General features: G+C 34.5%; 1 protein-coding gene across 2 annotated transcripts in view; it reads left to right on the top strand.

Moving 5' to 3' along the window:
* PIK3R4 (phosphoinositide-3-kinase regulatory subunit 4) overlaps positions 1-17,540 on the top strand; it is a 73,382-nt gene extending 55,842 nt beyond the window's left edge. Inside the window, exons 14-21 of one of the 2 annotated variants that reach the window (XM_087916857.1) lie at positions 6,793-6,958; positions 9,633-9,797; positions 10,568-10,779; positions 11,520-11,651; positions 12,968-13,068; positions 13,541-13,629; positions 15,458-15,566; positions 16,916-17,540. In XM_087916857.1, coding sequence (XP_087772983.1) covers positions 6,793-6,958; positions 9,633-9,797; positions 10,568-10,779; positions 11,520-11,651; positions 12,968-13,068; positions 13,541-13,629; positions 15,458-15,566; positions 16,916-17,086 — 1,145 coding nt within the window. In that variant the 3' untranslated portion in view covers positions 17,087-17,540. The remainder of the gene's footprint in view (positions 1-6,792; positions 6,959-9,632; positions 9,798-10,567; positions 10,780-11,519; positions 11,652-12,967; positions 13,069-13,540; positions 13,630-15,457; positions 15,567-16,915) is intronic. The other variant, XM_087916858.1, reaches the window with a different exon arrangement.
* Positions 17,541-18,264: the final 724 nt, after the last annotated feature.

Here is an 18,264-nt window from a genome sequence, read left to right as displayed (position 1 = left end):
TAACTTCCTCCTGCATAGGTATTTGTCATTTTTCCAGTTCTTCACAAATAAAATTCTAGCTGCTGTTAAAACATTTACAATCAAATATTTCAATTGTTTATTGTATATGTCCGGTATGACTCCCAATAAAAAGATCTCTGGCTATGTGTTGTTTTATCATTTTTTCCAACTGTGTGTGGATTTTAGTCCAATATTTCTTTGTGTCCAAACGTGTCCACTACATATGGTAATATGAACCAGGTACCTGATGACATTTCCAGCATTTATCTGATTTATTCTTAAACATTTTCACAAGTCTCGTCGGGGGTAGGTGCCACCTGTAAAACATCTTATACAAATGTTCTTTATATGCAGTTGACATTGTCATTTTATAATTTTGAGACCACAATTTTTGCCATTTTTCTAAATCAATCCCATATCCAAAATTTCCCCCCCCAACCATTATCGTTTCTTTAACTTGTTCCTCCTCCAATTTAAATTCTAATGGATGTCCATAACAGTTTTTTAATTACCTTTTCATCAGTGCCCATCAAAATTTTATCTAAATCATGCAACATTATAAATACCTTCTGCTTTAGAGTCTTTATCAAACCTAGGTTGTATTTGCAAATATGAAAACAAATTCATTTTTACACCTTGTTCTTCCAACGCTTGCATAGATTTAAGTTCACCCTTTTCATTCAATATCTCACCATATCTAACTTTGTTCCTTTTTATATATTATTGGATAAGAAAAAGTTTCAATAGTTGATATCCATGTTGGAATTTTTAAGTAATATTGTCTTTTTATGTTCTCCCAGTTCAAAAACAATGCCTCTGTATATGTCTTCTAAAATACCCCTTTGTTTTAGTTCTCTTATACCAGAGAAAGGCATGCCATCCCAACAGCAAGTCATGGCCTTCTAAAGCAGGGGTCCCCAACCACCAGGCCGCGGACTGGTACTGGTCCGTGGAACATTTCCTACCGGGCCGCCGGTTTGCTGGGCGCCGCCATCTTGTTTAACAAGAAAGTGCTTCCGGGTGAGCTTTTCTGGTTGGAAAGCGGCGTTTGGGTCCTGAAGGAATCCTCGCACCATAGTTTCATCGAAAGGGGGGGCTTCGAACGAAACTAAGGCACGAGGATTCTTTCAGCACCCAAGGCAAGGCAAGCCGAGCGACTGACCCGAAGCCGTCCTGAAGCGAAGCCCGTTGACAAAGGTACAAAGGAGGAGTTGAAGGTGGCGTGGAGAAGCGGGGGATGGATGGCTGGCCGGTCGCTCGGCTCGCCTTGCCTTGTCATGCATGTTGATGCCGGTACAGGGCCGCGGATCATTTTGTGATGCCAGTACCGGTCACAAAAAAGGTTGGGGGCCACTGTTCTAAAGTCAATAATCTACTGTTCCTTAGTGTTATCCATTCCTTTACCCACATCAAACTTGTCACCTGGTAATGCAGCTTCCATTTGGGCAAGGAAAACCCTCCTCTTATTCTTGCATCTTGTAACAGCTTTAATTTTATTCTTGCTTTTTTACCCTGCCAAATATATTTCAACACAATTCTATTTAAATCTTCAAAAAATTATTTCCCTAGTCGAATAGGAATTGTCTGGAATAATTATAAAACTCTAGTTAATATATTCATCTTAATTGTAGATAATCTCCCAATCAATGATAGTTGCAGTTTTTCCCATTTTATCAAATCTGTCGCAATCTGCTGTTTGAGTTTAACATACTGTAGTTATCTTCCTTCAGTGTGCTACATCTTGATGTAATATGTATCCCCTAAATATTTAACCTTGTTTGTGACCTGTATTTTAAAATTTTCTTCCAACTCTTTCTTTTGTCTTGCTAACATATTCTTTATTAATATCTTTGTTTTGTCTTTATTTATTCTCAAACCTGCTACTTTTCCATATTCTTCTATTTTTTCTATTTGGGTGCTGTTTCCAATGGGTCTTCTAATATAAATACCAGGTTGTCTGCAAAAGCTTGCAATTTATATTCCTCCTTTTTAATTTTCATTCCTTTTATTTCTCTTTCTTCTCTAATATTCCTGTTCAACACCTCCAATGTTAACACAAACAGCAGAGGCGACAATAGACAGCCTTGCCTTGTCCCTTTCTTATATCTATGGATTCTGTTAATTCTCCATTCACCATCACCTTTGCAGTTTGTTCATGGTATATTGTTTTAATGGCTTGGATAAATTTTTTACCAAAGTCATTTGTATCAATTGCAGTAAAATAAATTGCCAACTCACATTGTCAAAGGCTTTTTGTGCATCTAGAAACACCAAGGCCATTTGCTTTTCAGGATGTGCTTCATAATATTCCAGAGTATCCACAATAATTCTCACATTGTCTTTGATTTGTCTCTTTGGCAGAAATCCATTTTGATCAGTATGAATAAAATTATTTAAGTATTTTTTTAGTATTTCTGCCAAAATTGAAGCAAATATTTTATAGTCTTGAGTTCAGTAGAGATATAGGTAATAATATATAGGCATAATTTTTAACTTGCTGCAGGTCTGTACCTTCCTTCGGTATAAGTGTAATGTATGCTTCTGACCATGTTTTTGGTATTCTTTTCTTCAACATAGCTTCATTCATAACTTCTAACAGATGAAGATTCAATATTTCCTGAAATGCCTTGTAAAATTCCTCTGGCAAACCCTCTGGACCTGGTGCTTTCCCAACATTCTGTTTTTTAAGGCTTCTGTTAATTCCATCATTGTTATATTTCCTTCTAACATTGTTTCAATATTTTTAGGTATCTGAGGTAGGTTCGCTTTCTGTAGATATTGCTTAATTTTTTCTTCTTGAATATTCTTCTTGAAGTTTTCTGTAGTAGTCTTGTATAATTTTTTTCTTCTCATTTCCATAGCAAACCTGTCCTTTATTGACTAATCCTTCTTGCTTCTCTTTCCTTTCTCAGTTTATAAACTAGCCATTTGTTTGCATCTTCAAAGTAATTCTGTTTGGCATTTTTAATTTTTTGTGCTAATTCCTCTTTTTCCATTAGTCCCATTTTATGTTTAATTATATCCATTTTATTTTTAATATCTTTTTTTTGTGGGGACTTCTGTAAATCTTTTTCCAATCTTTTATAGTCATCCTCTGATGTCTTAAATGTCTTTTTCTGTTTTCTGTTTCTTCTCCTAGTGTAATCATTTTGTTTCATCGTGTCCCAGAGATTCTGTAACGACGTATCCTCTTTTCTATTTTCTTTGAAGAAGAAAACAAGTTCTTTCTCTATTTTCTGTTTAAAGTCTTTTTCTTTTAATATCATATTATTTAAAGTCCATCTAGATCTCCTCTTGTATCCTTTCCAAATAACTGACACTGGATTATGATCTGCCCAAGTGCTTGTTTCTATTTCAATCTGTCGTACATTAGTCAATAATTCTGCTGACATCCATATCATATCTGTTCTAGACCAGGATGTATGCCTGTTTGAATAAAAAGTAAATTGCTTACTTTCCACATTTCTCTCTCTCCATGCATCTTTTAAGTTAAATTCTTCTATTATTCGAAGGAAGGATTTTGGTAATATCTTTCTAACTTTCTTTGTTGTTTTCTGTGTTTTATAATCCAACTGGTCATTAATTATTCCATTAAAATCTCCCATCATACAGATATTAACATAGTCCAATTCAATTATTTTCGTATGTAATTTTCTGTAGAATTCTTCTTGTTTATCATTCGGGGCATAAATTGCAATTAAAAGTGTTTTAACACTGTTATCCATTATTTCCACCATCAGAATCCTTCCATCATCATCTGTGTAGATTAGTTCTGCCAAAATTATTTCTTTAATATATAATACCACACCTCTTTTTTTTGTGCCAATGACGTAAATAATTTCCCTAGTTTTCCTTGTTTCATGTTGTTTTTTTAATATGTACTTCTTGTAAGCAGATTATGTTAAATTTTAATTTTTCTAATTTGTGAAATACTTTCCTTCTTTTAGTAGTCAAATTAAGTCCATTTATGTTAATCGAAATCAATTTTCTTTCATCCATGTTAAGCTTTATAAGAGGGTTTTATTGCTCTAGTAGATCTCAATTCAGTAGGCGGGTTCACCGCCTACTGCATCTTCTTCTTTTTCAATTACTGCTATACACTCCTCTTGAAATTCAATTAGTGACTCTTGTTTTCTTTCTTCTTCCTCCTTTCCTCTAAAGTATTCTAAGTAGAATAGCTCAGCTTTTTCAACTGTGTCAATTCTGTGTCTTTGTTCTTGCCAAGTGAACAAGAGGCCTTCTGGCATCAACCATCTGTAGTTTACTCCTCTTTTAAGTAACTCTTTAGTCAAGAATAAATATTCTCTTCTCATCTCTCTTACTCTTCTTGGTATCTGTTTCAGCACCACAATTTCTTTCTTTATATTTTAGTGTTTTCTCTCTCACCACCTGGAGTATCTGTGTCTTAATAATCTTCTTAGTAAATCTAATGTGAACTTCTCTTGGTAGTCTATACCTTGTTGCATATCTTGTATTGACACGAAATACTTCATCCATCCCATCCATTATCTCTTCTTTGGTTATTTCCAGTGCTTCTGCCAATATTTCTGCCATTATTTCAGTAAGGTTTTCAGCTTTTCCTTCTTCTATATTTTGAAATCTTAGATAAAATTCTGATTTATCTATTTCCCATCCTAATGGTTCACATCTGCCCTTCTCGACATGGCTCAGTCGAATATCAATTTTTCCAATTTTCTTATCTCTTTGTATATCTTCAATTTTTTAAAATCTGTCGTCATATTTCATCATCATCTGTTGAATATTTTCCACTTTCTCATCTGTCTTTTCAATTTTTTGCTCAATCTTCTGGATTCCTTGCATAATCATCTGAAATGTCACTTCCTTCTCTTTCTCTTTTTCCTGTTGTAATATTGTCTGTATAGATCGTTGTCCTCCAGATGGTGAGGGGACTGGTATCGAAGAAGCTGGAGCTGTTGTCTTTCTACTCATCTTATAATGCTTATCTGTAAAGAAAGAGAGAGAGAAAAAAGAGGGAAAAAGAAAAAAAAAGACAAAGGCAAACAGTTGCCATTCCAAAGGAAAAAAGGAAAAAGAAAGTCTTCTGTCTGGCATTTGTATTCTTAATCCAGTTAGATACAATGGTAAATGTAAAAAGTAAAAAATCAACGATAAAAAAAGGGAAAAAGAGAAAGAGAAATATTCTATATGTTCCTCTTAATAAACAAAAAGAAAACAAAAATAAAAGATTTACATTCTGGTTCCTGGTTTTAGTCCAAATCCAATTAAAGAGAAAAAAAAAGCCCAACCGAGGGGGAGGGGTAGAAAGGGAGGCAAAGGGTAAAAAGCAATTCTAATATAAAACAAGCCTCTGCCACCAAATATCCAAGGGTCTTTGATAAATCAGCTCAGAGTTTTTCAAGGTCACTTCAATCTTCTTTCTTTCAACTTCAACTCCAGACTCCAGCTATCTGTTCACAAATGAGCACTTGAATAAACAAACTGCCATACTCATCTCTATCTTTTCCAATACACAGGTCAGAGTCCTTGATTGTAACACAAACTAGTGAAAGAAAAAAGAAACAATGTATCCAAGCCTCTGGGCGGCAGCGCTACTTACTTTCCTTCACTTTCACTTCCCCCTCAATCTACAGCCAGGAACTAAAAGAAAAAAAAGTAAAATATTTCCCCCCTTTTTTTAAAGGGAGAAAAATAAATCTTAAATCAAGCAGAAGAGTGTTAATCAAAAAAGAATTTTCAAAAGGATTGTTAAAAAAAAGGAGAAATAAATTCAAACAGAAATAAAAAGATTAGCAAGTACCAGTCCAGCTTAAAGTTAAACAGCTTTGCCAAGTTCAAAATTCCAATAAAAAGGGAAAAAAAGAAAAAAAGCTTTCACTTTAACAATTAATCACGCCGCTTAAACTCTTTTCACTGTTAGTCCACTTTAATTTTTTCAGGGTGTCCTCTCCAAGAAATAATAAGTAAAAGTTCATCTCACCAAACTGACACACTTTCTTCCAATCTCTTCCGTTCTGGAGCTGTCGCAGCTTCAGCAGCTTGGAAGGCTGCCTCTCCACCACTGGCAAAAAGGGCTTTCCCTGGATCAACCAGGGACTTTGTGATGTCCCTGGAATCAACAGAATGTGCCCTTGTCAATCACCGTCTCTATGGGATGATTTAGGTCCGTTGGGATCAACCAGCAGCTGAGATATCGACAGCGATCTTGGAGGATCAAGATCGCCCGTCCAACCACTGCGACGCCAGCTCTGGCCTCAGTCATATATATCATTTTTTTTATGAGTTTTACTTCTTTATAACTGCTATTCTAATAGCAAATCCTTCATAAAAATTATTGCATTACAGTCTTGATTAAATTATCTTTCCATTGATATATAATTTTATGTTACTCCAAAAAAAATGGTGTTATTAGCCATCAAACCTCAAAAATACATTTTTCCAAAAGGTTTCTACAATTTTGGCCACTACTGTATTGCCATATTCAGATTAAATGGAACGGGGAAAGGGTAAAAGAGAAGGAAATTGGTTTGTCTTGTGACATTATCAATAATTCCACTGTATTATTTCAGTATTTGCTTATAAGAACTATATGGGTTGGTGATTCTCTGCCTAATAAGTTTCAGTGTCAGAGAGAAAGGATTAAGAAATACACAGCTAGCTATGTGTGTGCTTACTAATATTTGCATTTTATGTTATCTACCTAGTTTTGTATTTTATAATACCTGCATGACATTGGGGAAAAGCAAGCAAGCAAGCAAGAATCCTTCATGCTTTTGTTGAATAAATGAAAAATACATTTTACTTTGCCTTTAGGTTGGCATCCCAAAGGGCTTCTGGTTGCTCATCTGCATGAACACAAGTCTGCAGTGAATCGTATTAGAGTCTCTGATGAACATTCAATTTTTGCTACATGCTCAAATGATGGAACAGTGAAAATTTGGGACAGTCATAAAATGGAAGGCAAAACAACAACCACTAGGTAATTTATAATATTTAGAGATGCAGATTTAATTCTAGGAGTATCTACCATATAGTTTATGAAATTAAAAAGCATAGAAAAATGATTAGAAAATATGGTTAGGGATCAGCAGGGAGAAAGAAGCGTGCTTACAATATTTGAGAATCCTTTGTCTTTTTTCATACATGGGACTAAAACATTTTAATTTTTTAATATTAGGATAGTGTACAGTACATAGTCCTACTTCATTGGGTCAGTTTGAGGTACTGCAGTTTTCTACCTTATAGATAATTAGAGATAAAAATTCAAATATTGGTTTTTTTATGAAGACTTTTTGCCACTTCAGTTTAATTCTAAGGGGCTTACAAACAAGGAAATATAATAATACAATGCAAAAATACAATAATTATAAATAAGTATGAAAGAATAGTGAGCCTAATGATATAATAAACACTAATATTAGTATCTCCGTGTGTTCCAATTACAATAATAGCTGCCTCAGTGTTCTGATACTCTGGAACATTAATATTGTTTAAAGCTTATATTAATAGTGAAAATACAGATGTCATTTAAATGGAGTTTCTGCAAAAAAAAGTGCTCACCTCTGGCCAAATCATCTTTTTTTTTTTTAAACAAATTTTATTGATTTTCCAAAACAATACACAGACAAACAAAACATAAAATATAATGACATAGGAATTTTTTTTTCCTTAAAAAGCCAATACAACAACTTATTTAAAGACAGAATTATTCCAAATTATCACATTTCCAAACAAGCACAATTTGATATATATATTTACCTTATCTGTTCATCTTCATATCTTATCCCAAACTTCTCTTTATTACTTCTTTTCCTTCTATTTATTCAAATTATATCTCTTTAACTTTAGATTGTATACATTTTTTATATCCATCTGTCTTATACATTTTCATTATTCTCTTCCAATAAAAAAAAAAAACAAGACATAAAACGTAAAAACATAAACATCTTTTCTGAAAGTTGCTTGATCCCGGGTTAAAACTCATCATACAGACACCTCTTCAAAAATCATGTTCCTTTTATATATCATTCCATATCTTATTACCGTTTTCCATTTTCTATATAGCTTCTTCCTTTTTTTAACTCTCTTAATTTTATTCTACTCATCTCAGTTCAAGTCATAATACTTAACATTGTCTGTTCTCAACTATCCATTCATTTTTTCTCTTTAAACAAAACCTCTCCTGTACACTAATTAGAGTATGACGCCTTTAACTCTTTCCCCTAACCTGATAATACTTAATATCACACATAACTCTGGCCAAATCATCTTATCATTAGAGGTAGTGTTCACTTAATGACAAGTTGCTTAGCAACCATTCTAAATTACAGTGAATCTCCCAAAAGTTTCTTAAGACCCAGATTTCAAGTTGTGATGCCTGATCATGTGAATGCATTTTAAACACTTGGCAACCAGCATACATATACTGCACCCTTTGTTCTCATCATCACAGTTTGAGTTTTTTGACAGAAACCAACATCTGCTTCCAATTTCTGGCAAAAACGGTCCATTTTAAAAGCCAGTATAACTTAACTATCATAATTCCATTCTCAATTACAATAATATGTTGAGAAATTCTTGTATATCATTTAAGGAATGGCTTTTCCCTATATCTTGAATGCTTATATAGGACTGTGGAGACCTTTATGCTTACAGTTGCACCAACATGGGTTTCAAATTGATTGGTCAATCAATTCACAGATGGTTTCATAGAGACCTCAGTGCAAACATCTAGGCTGTGCATGCAGATACTTATCTTTAAACAATAACACATGCATAATGTTATAGGGAGCAGGACTTCTTACTATTGCTTACACATTGAGCATTTTAGGTTTTGTAATACCTGAATAGAGCTAGTGTTATTTTCTTCGATTGTTTGGTATCAATCTCACTATTAATTGCCTAGGATAAAACCCTTGATTAAATCATGCATATAATATAAATTCATTGAAATCTATTTGATTTCAATTATCATTCAGTTTTGTTTAAGAAAGTATCGAAAACAATTGAAAGGCTCAGTATTGAACAACCTGTCCAAAAAGTTCTTCCTCCTGAGTGGGAATGTTCTTTTCTAAGCTTTCACACTTAGCTCAATGCTTTTGAGAAGTGCTGCAAAGGTATGTAAAATATGCTAATTTTTTTCCAGAGTTGTGACCAGTAGGTGTATGTAACTTTAGTTTCAAATCTTTGAAGTCAGCTTTTCTTTTAAAGCAGCACCAACCATTATAGCAGGAAGTAGAGTTCAGTTGTGAATAATAATGATGTACCTATTGCTCTGATATTATATAAGCAATTTTATTTTACATGCCTATCTCTTCAATCAATTAAAAATTAAAACCCATTAACCCTCATTTTCCAGGCAAGGTTGCCCTTATCTCTGTCAAAGAACTACTGTGCATACATAAATTAAATACATGTTACAATTTGTTGGGTTTTTTTGCCTGGAAATTCTGGGAGTAATAGCTTTATGATAGAAATAATGATCTCTTAACAGAGGACCCTTATTATCCTCACAGAAGGGCATCTTCCCAGAATTTTATGCCAGACCTCATAATAAATGAATTGTATGTAGCTCACCATGTTCTTTATCTGTGTAGCATGGAGCATCAGGAACTTCATTGTAATTTTGGATTTTTTTCTATGACTTATAACAGATCAATTTTAACATATTCTCGGATTGGGGGACGTGTAACAACACTTACTTTTTGCCAGGGTTCTCACTATTTGGCTATAGCTTCAGATAATGGGTCCATCCAACTTTTTGGGATTGAAGCTTCAAAACTCCCCAAATCACCTAAGATTCATCCAATACAAAACAGGTATGTGTAGTGTTTATGTACAGTTTTTATTTATTTCCTATTGATTATCTGCTATGCTTACTCCTAAAGTTAGCAGTAAGAATACAAGATGGGTTATTATGGATTTCACTACTCAGCATATTTCAGCAAGAGCTGTGGAGCTAACATTTTCGAGAGGATGTCTAGATTGGGGGAAACTGTAATAGGACTTTGGGGAGATATTTCATTTAAAATATATACAAATGTTAAAACTAAATTCCGGTACACGTATTAATGTTATTGTGCCTGGGGAAAAAATTAGTTACTTTATGCTTTAAGAGAATATATTGCTTTTGTCCAGCGACTTACTGAGGTTGCTTTCTCTGCTTATTTTCAGAATGAGCTAAACTAATATTTACTAAAGATAATAAATCCAGAATTAGAGCTACAAACTGTCTGCTACTCCAAAACTAGTAAGGGTATTTCAGGACATGTGGGGAGGCCTTGAGAAGCCCAAAACAGACAGGCTTGACTAGCACTAGGTCTCCCTCATCCCCAAGGTACCCTGTGCTCCACTTAATGATGCACACATTCATTTAACAACTGCGTTAGATAAAATAGGGTATGGAAGTCATCAAGCAATGTTGTCTTGTTTAACAATCATCACCATTTGTGACTATAATGGAAAGGCTTCATTACAATCATAGATCAAGGACTACCTATATTAATAAAAGCTGTAGGAAATATTTTTCAAGGGTGTTAATCATGATAAATTTCAATGAATAATGTCTAGTTCTTTTTATTTTATCTAGGTTTTTAGATCAAAAAGATGATGGCTGTGTGGTAGACATGCATCATTTCAATTCAGGAGCCCAGTCAGTGCTGGCATATGCCACTGTGAATGGTTCCTTAGTGGGGTGGGATCTGAGATCCTGTAATAATGCCTGGACATTAAAACATGATTTACGCTTGGGACTTATAACCTCATTTGCTGTTGATATACATCAGTGCTGGCTCTGTATTGGTAAGTGTTGTTTTCTTTTAATGAAATAATTATATTATTAATGTGTAAATAAAATTGCTCTTTACCACATGTGCTGAGTACAGATGATAACCCACATATAATGGCCAATTTAGATTGGTTCCTGGTAATTGAATTGATCTGGGTTCAACTCCCACTACTTCTAGTGCAAGAAATATTACAAGAGCAAATTAAATAAACAATCCTCATCTTACAACTTGTCATTTTACAACTGTCCAGAGTTATGACAGCCTTGGAAAAAGTGATTTACAGCCAGTAAAGCTGTCATAAAATGTCCACCATCAACCACCTGTAATCACATGATTGCTTTTTGGGTGCTTGTCAGTCAGCTTACATTTATGACTGTTTATAATTGTTGACAGTGATTTTTGACATTCTTTACTATTTTGCTTTTCTCCAATAAAGAAAAACAATGATTTGGAATTACGACCACATAATTTGTTTAATAACTGCCATAAAAATGAGTATAAAATCACGTCTAATCACATGGGTGCCTCAACTTAAAACCACCATGATTAATGGCTGAAATTTCTATCCAAATTGTGATTGTAAGTCGAGGACTACTTGTAATCTAAATTTCTTTGCAACTGACATAAATAGCTATACATAAATAATAAAAAGAAAATGTATCTTTAAAAATCATATGGACATCAGTGCTAGAAATTGGAAGCCATTGCTTAAAATGCATTATGTTACTGATCTGTTTATATTTTTCTTTCAAGGTACAAGCAGTGGGACCATGGCATGTTGGGATATGAGATTTCAATTACCAATTTCCAGCCATTCCCATCCTTCTAGAGCACGGATCAGGCGGCTACTTATGCATCCTCTTTCCCAGTCATGGGTGATTGCAGGTACAGTTAATCATTTTTAAACATCCAAATGCTTTCAGATTTTATTATTACTTTAAGTTACTGGAATAGCATAACATAGCATAACATAACATAAAATATAATACAGCATTACAGTATAGTACATTGCGATATAACATAACAACATAGACAAATTGCTGAGGATGATAGGTCATGGGTTTACAGAGAGCATTTATTTTAGATGAGACGGGCTGGAATTAGTTAGCTTACTTTATTGTCAATGCGCCTCGTACAGCGAAGTCAAACACCATCTTCAGTGCACATCATGACCATGACAATGAAAATAAACACACACACACACATCCTTCACCCTCCACACATTGAACCGAAAACCCCCGACACCACACCAATACTGCACTATACAGCAGAATTCAAAAGAGCTACTGCCCTGGGATAGAAGTTGTTTTTCAGCCTATTTTCCTTGTTTTTATTATTCTGTACTGTCTGCCAGATGGTAATAGTTCAAAAAAAGGGTTCCCAGGATGAGATGGCTCTTTGAAAATGTTTTGAACTTTCTTAAGGCAGCAGAAACTATAAAGCTCTTTCAAAGAGGAGAGAGGGCAACCAATGATCTTCTGGGCAATGACGTTAACCCTCTGGAGTGCTTTCTTATCTGCCACTGTGTAATTGGCAAACCATACAGATGTTCAGTAAGTTAAAATACTCTCTATGGTGTAGCGATAGAAGATCAGCAGAAGTTTTTCATTCAGTTGTTGTTTTCTGAGAAGTCTCCAGGTAGTATAATCTCTGCTGGGCCCTTTTGACCAGTGCTGCAAGGTGAGCATCCCAGGTCAAGTCCTCTTTTATGGTAACACCCAGAAACTTAAAACTGGACACTTGATCCACACAGTTTCAATTGATAAGCAAGAGCTGGATGTCTGATCTGTTCCTTCTATAGTCCACTATAAGCTCCTTGGTCTTATTGGTGTTGAGGACCAAGTTATTGTCTCCACACCATGAAAGCAACTGGTCCACCTGATCCTGATAGGCAGACTCACCCCCCGACTTCCCCGGAGATGAGTCCCACCACTGTTATATCATCTGCAAGTTTAACAATAGTATTCAGAATAGAATTCAGGTAAACGGCAAAAATTCTCCTTGAATCTGGGATCACAATAAGAAAAGAGGATTAATAGGAGGCATACTGCCTCACTAAACATCTATAAATGGCAATAGTAGAATGTAGGAAGGTAACAGAACAGGTGGCAATAGTGGAATGTAGGAAGAAACCAAAAATGTCAGTGGGTAATCAGGCCATGCTGTCAAGTTATAACTGCTATTTGTTATTGTTAATATAGCTGTTCAAGGCAATAATGAAGTCTCCATGTGGGATATGGAAACAGGTGATCGACGGTTCACATTGTGGGCTAGCAGTGCTCCTCCTCTTTCAGAATTACAGGTTTGCTTCTGAACTTGGGGTAAAACATTTCATAGTGTAGATTACTGGTTTTAAAAGAGCTAGACCGATACTAATGCTTTTAATAATGAAGAAGCATATAAAACACATTCACCATTTCTTTCATTGGGTGCCTATGCATTTTCTGGTGTAATTCAAAATGCTCATGTTTACCTATAAAACCCAACTAGCTTGAGAGAAAAAGTACCATAAAGTGAGTAAAAAGAGTACCATCTAGTGTAAAAAGGTGATTTGAAATCATCTGGAGAAACTCTTTCAATATTGGTAATGCATTTTTAAAAATGTTACATAATCAAATCTAAAATATGATTTTTAATTAACACATAATTAGATGCTGCTGCAAATGGGTATTTGCAATGAGTTAATCATGCAATACTATTTAAACTATTTTGAAAATCTTTCTTTCAATATTTTAACCCCAAGGCCATGTTTAATATATGTTTCTGTCTATTAGCCTTCATCTCATAGTGTTCATGGAATATACTGTAGTCCAGCAGATGGAAATCCTATATTATTGACTGCAGGTTCAGACATGAAGATAAGGTAAATTATTCATTAAAGATAAGATAAATGCATAAATTGCAGGGGAAATTTAAAATCCATCTTACAAAGTACAGAGAAATGTCATCCAATATGAAGCAACATTTTTATCCATTCCGCATCTCTGAATCTTTGTCACACGTGTTGTGAAATTTTTTATCCAATGTGGTAATTGTTAATATGTAACACAATACCTGATAAGAAGCTTTTAGCAGATGCACTTCAACATTAAATGGATTCAATTTAACTATTTCTGGGGATTCTGGTTTAAAGAGAGATTGCATGGATAATTGACAATTCTGGTAGCCTGGCAAATTAAAGAATAATTATACAGTCCCACCATTATCTTGCTCAGCCGCATTGCTGAAAAGTGGTGCAAGCATAGATTAAAATTTGAATTAAATGAACAATTCTGTCATTCTTCATGGATTGTGTGCTTCTCAAATGCACTGACAAACATACTATTAATTTGTAACTACTTTCTAGTGACAAATACTCTTTCAACATTTTCCAAGTTCTGTACTCTGATAGTTTTTCATTGGCATATGTGTTTGTAGGATACACAAATGCATTTTATACAGCAACTGATATTGGTTGTCTGTATTTTACTCTTGCCCTTCTTTAAATTGCTGTTCTGTAGCTAGGCTGGGAGCATTTCCAGCTTTCGTTTTCCTTTTCAAGTTATGCCATTGTAAGGACCAGCCTTTTCCCCCCCACCCCCTTCAAAATATAAGTATGAACCCTTGAAAACTTTGTATTTCAAAAGGAATATTTTTATTAAAGAGGGGTAAAGCAGGTGAAAATTTAGAGACAAGTCTGGGGTCCCTCAGGGCATGCAACTAAGGTAAAGGGAATTAGAACCACTCCCTGCAGTTCGATGTGGATTCCACCAATCTGCAGGTGTGAACATGTTATTATCCCACTGTCTCTGAGAAAGCAGATAAGGAAAGCTTCCCAGGAGTTACCTTCTGGTGCTGCAATTTTCCAGGCATCTGGGGCACCAGGCAACGGTTATAAATTGTGTAAAAGGTTATACAAAGCCAATGTTAAAAATAGGATATTTAGGATGCATAGAGAGGAAAAGAATTAAATGTATCAAATCCAACTCCCCCCACTTTTTTCCATTGAAGAATGGCAGATACACAGATCGGACAGCAGTGTTATATCTGTAAGCTCTCATATATTGAGAAAACTGAACATTAATTATTGTGGAAGTAAAGAACAAAAATGGTGGCAATTTCATCTTAATCATTATTCTTGGAAGCATTAGACATATATTCATATGACAGATATGGATGCAGTATTTCTCTATCTGCTTAAAATAATATTTTCATGAAAAACCATATCTTTATCAGTTGACTATACCTTCACTAATTAGCCAGTTTTTATCTAGTTCTTTGTAGTATTTTTAAAAATCAGTTTTTTAAATTATATTTGCAAAATAAACAAAAAAACAATATGTTTCTTTTGAAACAGATTTACATATTTTGGTAATTTAAAAAAGTGTAAAGCTGGGTAATAATAAGAGTCTCAGAGAGGGATAGAAATAATTATTGGGCGTGATGCACCAACCTTATTTGATTATGTAATTTTTTGAACATATATTTTGCTTTTGAGTAAACATGGTTAGGATCGAACTGCTGGTCTTGGAAATATATGCATAATTAAATATCATTCACAATATACATTCTTTTAAATACTGGGATTTGATTACTAGTAACAGTTAAACATGAAGTAATAAGTAGATACTAGATGCAGAACTTAGCCGCTTATTCAAATTATTGCTTTTGAGGTGTTTTTTCTTTTTTTTTCTTTTGTTTGTTTACTGCAGATTCTGGGACTTAGCTTACCCTGACAGATCATATATTGTTGCTGGAAGTTCTAGCTCTGCATCAGTATCATATTATAGAAAGATAATTGAAGGCACAGAAGTTGTTCAGGTAATTAGTTATGGTTTTTACCCAACTCATCCAATTTCTACACATTGCTAGATTTATTTGTAAGATTCATTTAATTTCTCTAGCATAGAACTTAAAAGGTGCTTCCAGATGGAGTACTCACTATCCCCAATTCTCACATTCACCACCATGCTCAAGCAACTTCATGCTTTATTCAGCCTTCAAAGTCTTAATTTCAGCATGCTTTTGTAGTCAGAAAATCCCTTGGCCAGAAATCATATCCATTCATTCATCATATCCATATCATCTCATGATATTTTAAATTAAATAGCTGCCACTTCAGCCGGCCAAAAAAAGTCCTATATTACATTGTTAGCTGTAACTCTCTCTTCTCATGAAAGTTAATGGTGTTTTTGCATCAGCCACTTTTCTTGAATATAACTATTTAGTAAGGCTACTGTATTGAGGGATGGGAGAGGTATTCATATTATCCCAGATTGGTGGTGAGAAAGCTGGGTATAAAATGCTATAAAGGTATAGCATTTATAAAATGCTATAAATATACATTTAAGAAAATGTATATGACTGCCCAACTCACAGTCAGTGATTCTGAGTGGCTTACAAGCATAACATCTCAATAAAAAACAATTATAAAATCAATAATCTGCCATGCCGCAAGCAACAATAACCAAACAAGCCACTTGATGGGCTACATATCATTCTGGAATCCTCAGGCAGATTGGCAGAACCACATTTTCGGGGCCTTGCAAAAGAGTGTCAAAGTGGAAAACATCTTTGTAAAAATGATATTCCACAGGGAAGAAGCTAGAATGGAGAAGGCCCTTCTTTTGATTCTACCAGATAGGTGTTCTTAAGAGAGGGGAACTGAAGAATTCCCTGCCTCCCCACTCTGTTATTTCAAACACATCTAATTGGAAAAAGGTGGTCATTCAAATAATCTGATCCCAAGCCATGATGGACTTTAAAGATGACAACCAACTCCTTGAATTAAATTAAAAAGAATTTAATAATTGTAAATTTTACTTTACAATAAAGTAATGTTGCAATGTTTTGATAAAGCATCTCATTAAAGCATTAGCATATGTGCTTTTTTTTTAAAGAAGACAATTAATTATCCTGTAATAATGGAATAGAATATTTGTAGATCAGAGTTGAACTGTGCTGTCCTTTGTTCTCTCTGAGCTTGTTTGTCTTCTTGCAGACATTTCATTGCATACTTTAGCTGCTTTTATCAACAGCTAAACTCAGAGAGCATCAAGGACTTCACCAAATCTGTAACAAATAAACACATTTAGTGGTAAAGGATATGAAACAAATTTTCTAGTTTTAAAATAGAGAATTAACAAACTGATTCTATTTTCTGTCTTCAGGAAATTCAAAATAAGCACAAGATGGGACCTACAGATGAAACTCCTCGAAGGGGTCCTGAATCTTTACCAGTTGGTCACCATGACATCATCACAGACATTGCTACTTTCCAGACAACTCAAGGATTTATAGTTACTGCATCACGAGATGGTATTGTCAAAGTGTGGAAGTAACGTTTACACTGATTTATGTATGTAAATAATTGTAATAAGGAATTAGCATAGGATTAGTTTTCTTTGAATAATTGTTTCTATAGCACAGGGGACAATGGTGTTCATGAAAGTAACTAGTGACTCTCTTGTCAACAGTGATCACTAATACTAGTAGCCCTCTTGGAACCTGCCATTATATTTACATAGAATGATTAATATAGCATTTTATCAAACTGCCAAACAAAAGAAATTGAAGAAATTTTATTTAACTTCTTAACCATCCTATTCTTTGAAAGACTTTAGAAATTTGTTTATACACATGAAAAAAATGCATTAAGCTACATCAACAATATGTAAGCTGACTTTTTTCAACAAAGCCAAGTAAGAGAGTGATAACATAAAATTATTGCACTTTTGTTTCTGTATATTCAAACTCTGTATGTGTAATGTTGAAAATAAAGTGTTCGGATCACTTTTCTGTGTCAAAATAAAGTTTAATATGAATACTGTTCTATAGACAAGGATGAGAATTTGAATGAAAGTATCAGTTCCAAACTCTATTCAGGTTTTTTTTTTTTGCACATTGCACCATATTTTTTTTATATAAACATTACAAAATTTACATGGCCTTTCAAGTCAGTGACTCTGGGCATCTTACAGATAATACAATATAAAATACAAACAGCAGTAACACCTCACCCACCCAGACAAGAACAGTCAATCAAATAAGTTATTTGATAGGCTTACCATCTCACTCTGCATTCTTATTGCAAAAGCAGGTGTTCGGGGACTTGTGAAAGAGTCTCAAATTGGAGGCCAGTCTTATATCTGCAGCAATGATATTCCATAGGGAGGGAGCAACAATGAAGAATGCCCTCCTCCTTGATTCCACTAGATGTACTTTTTAAGAGATGGGACACATAGAATTCCCCATCTACACATTCTGGTGGGTTTGATAGATATGACTGGGAAAAGACAATCCTTCAAATAACCTAGTCCCATGCCATGTAGGGCTTTAAAGATAACCAGCATCATGAATTTTGGAGCTGGATGCAGCCAGTGCAGCTCCCACAAGATAAATCACACGTGCATCTACACCAGCATAAAAACGTGGGTCACTGCATTTTGTATTTGAGCCATGGTGGCACAGTGGTTAGAGTTCAGTACTGTAGACTACTTCTGCTGGCCGCCAGTTGCCT

The sequence above is a fragment of the Pseudonaja textilis genome, chromosome Z (genome assembly GCF_049901715.1).
Source record: "Pseudonaja textilis isolate UNSWEBS1 chromosome Z, rPseTex1.2, whole genome shotgun sequence".
Taxonomy (NCBI): domain Eukaryota; kingdom Metazoa; phylum Chordata; class Lepidosauria; order Squamata; family Elapidae; genus Pseudonaja; species Pseudonaja textilis.
The sequence above is the reverse complement of the archived record's forward strand: the minus strand, read 5'-3'. Positions and strand labels throughout refer to the sequence as shown.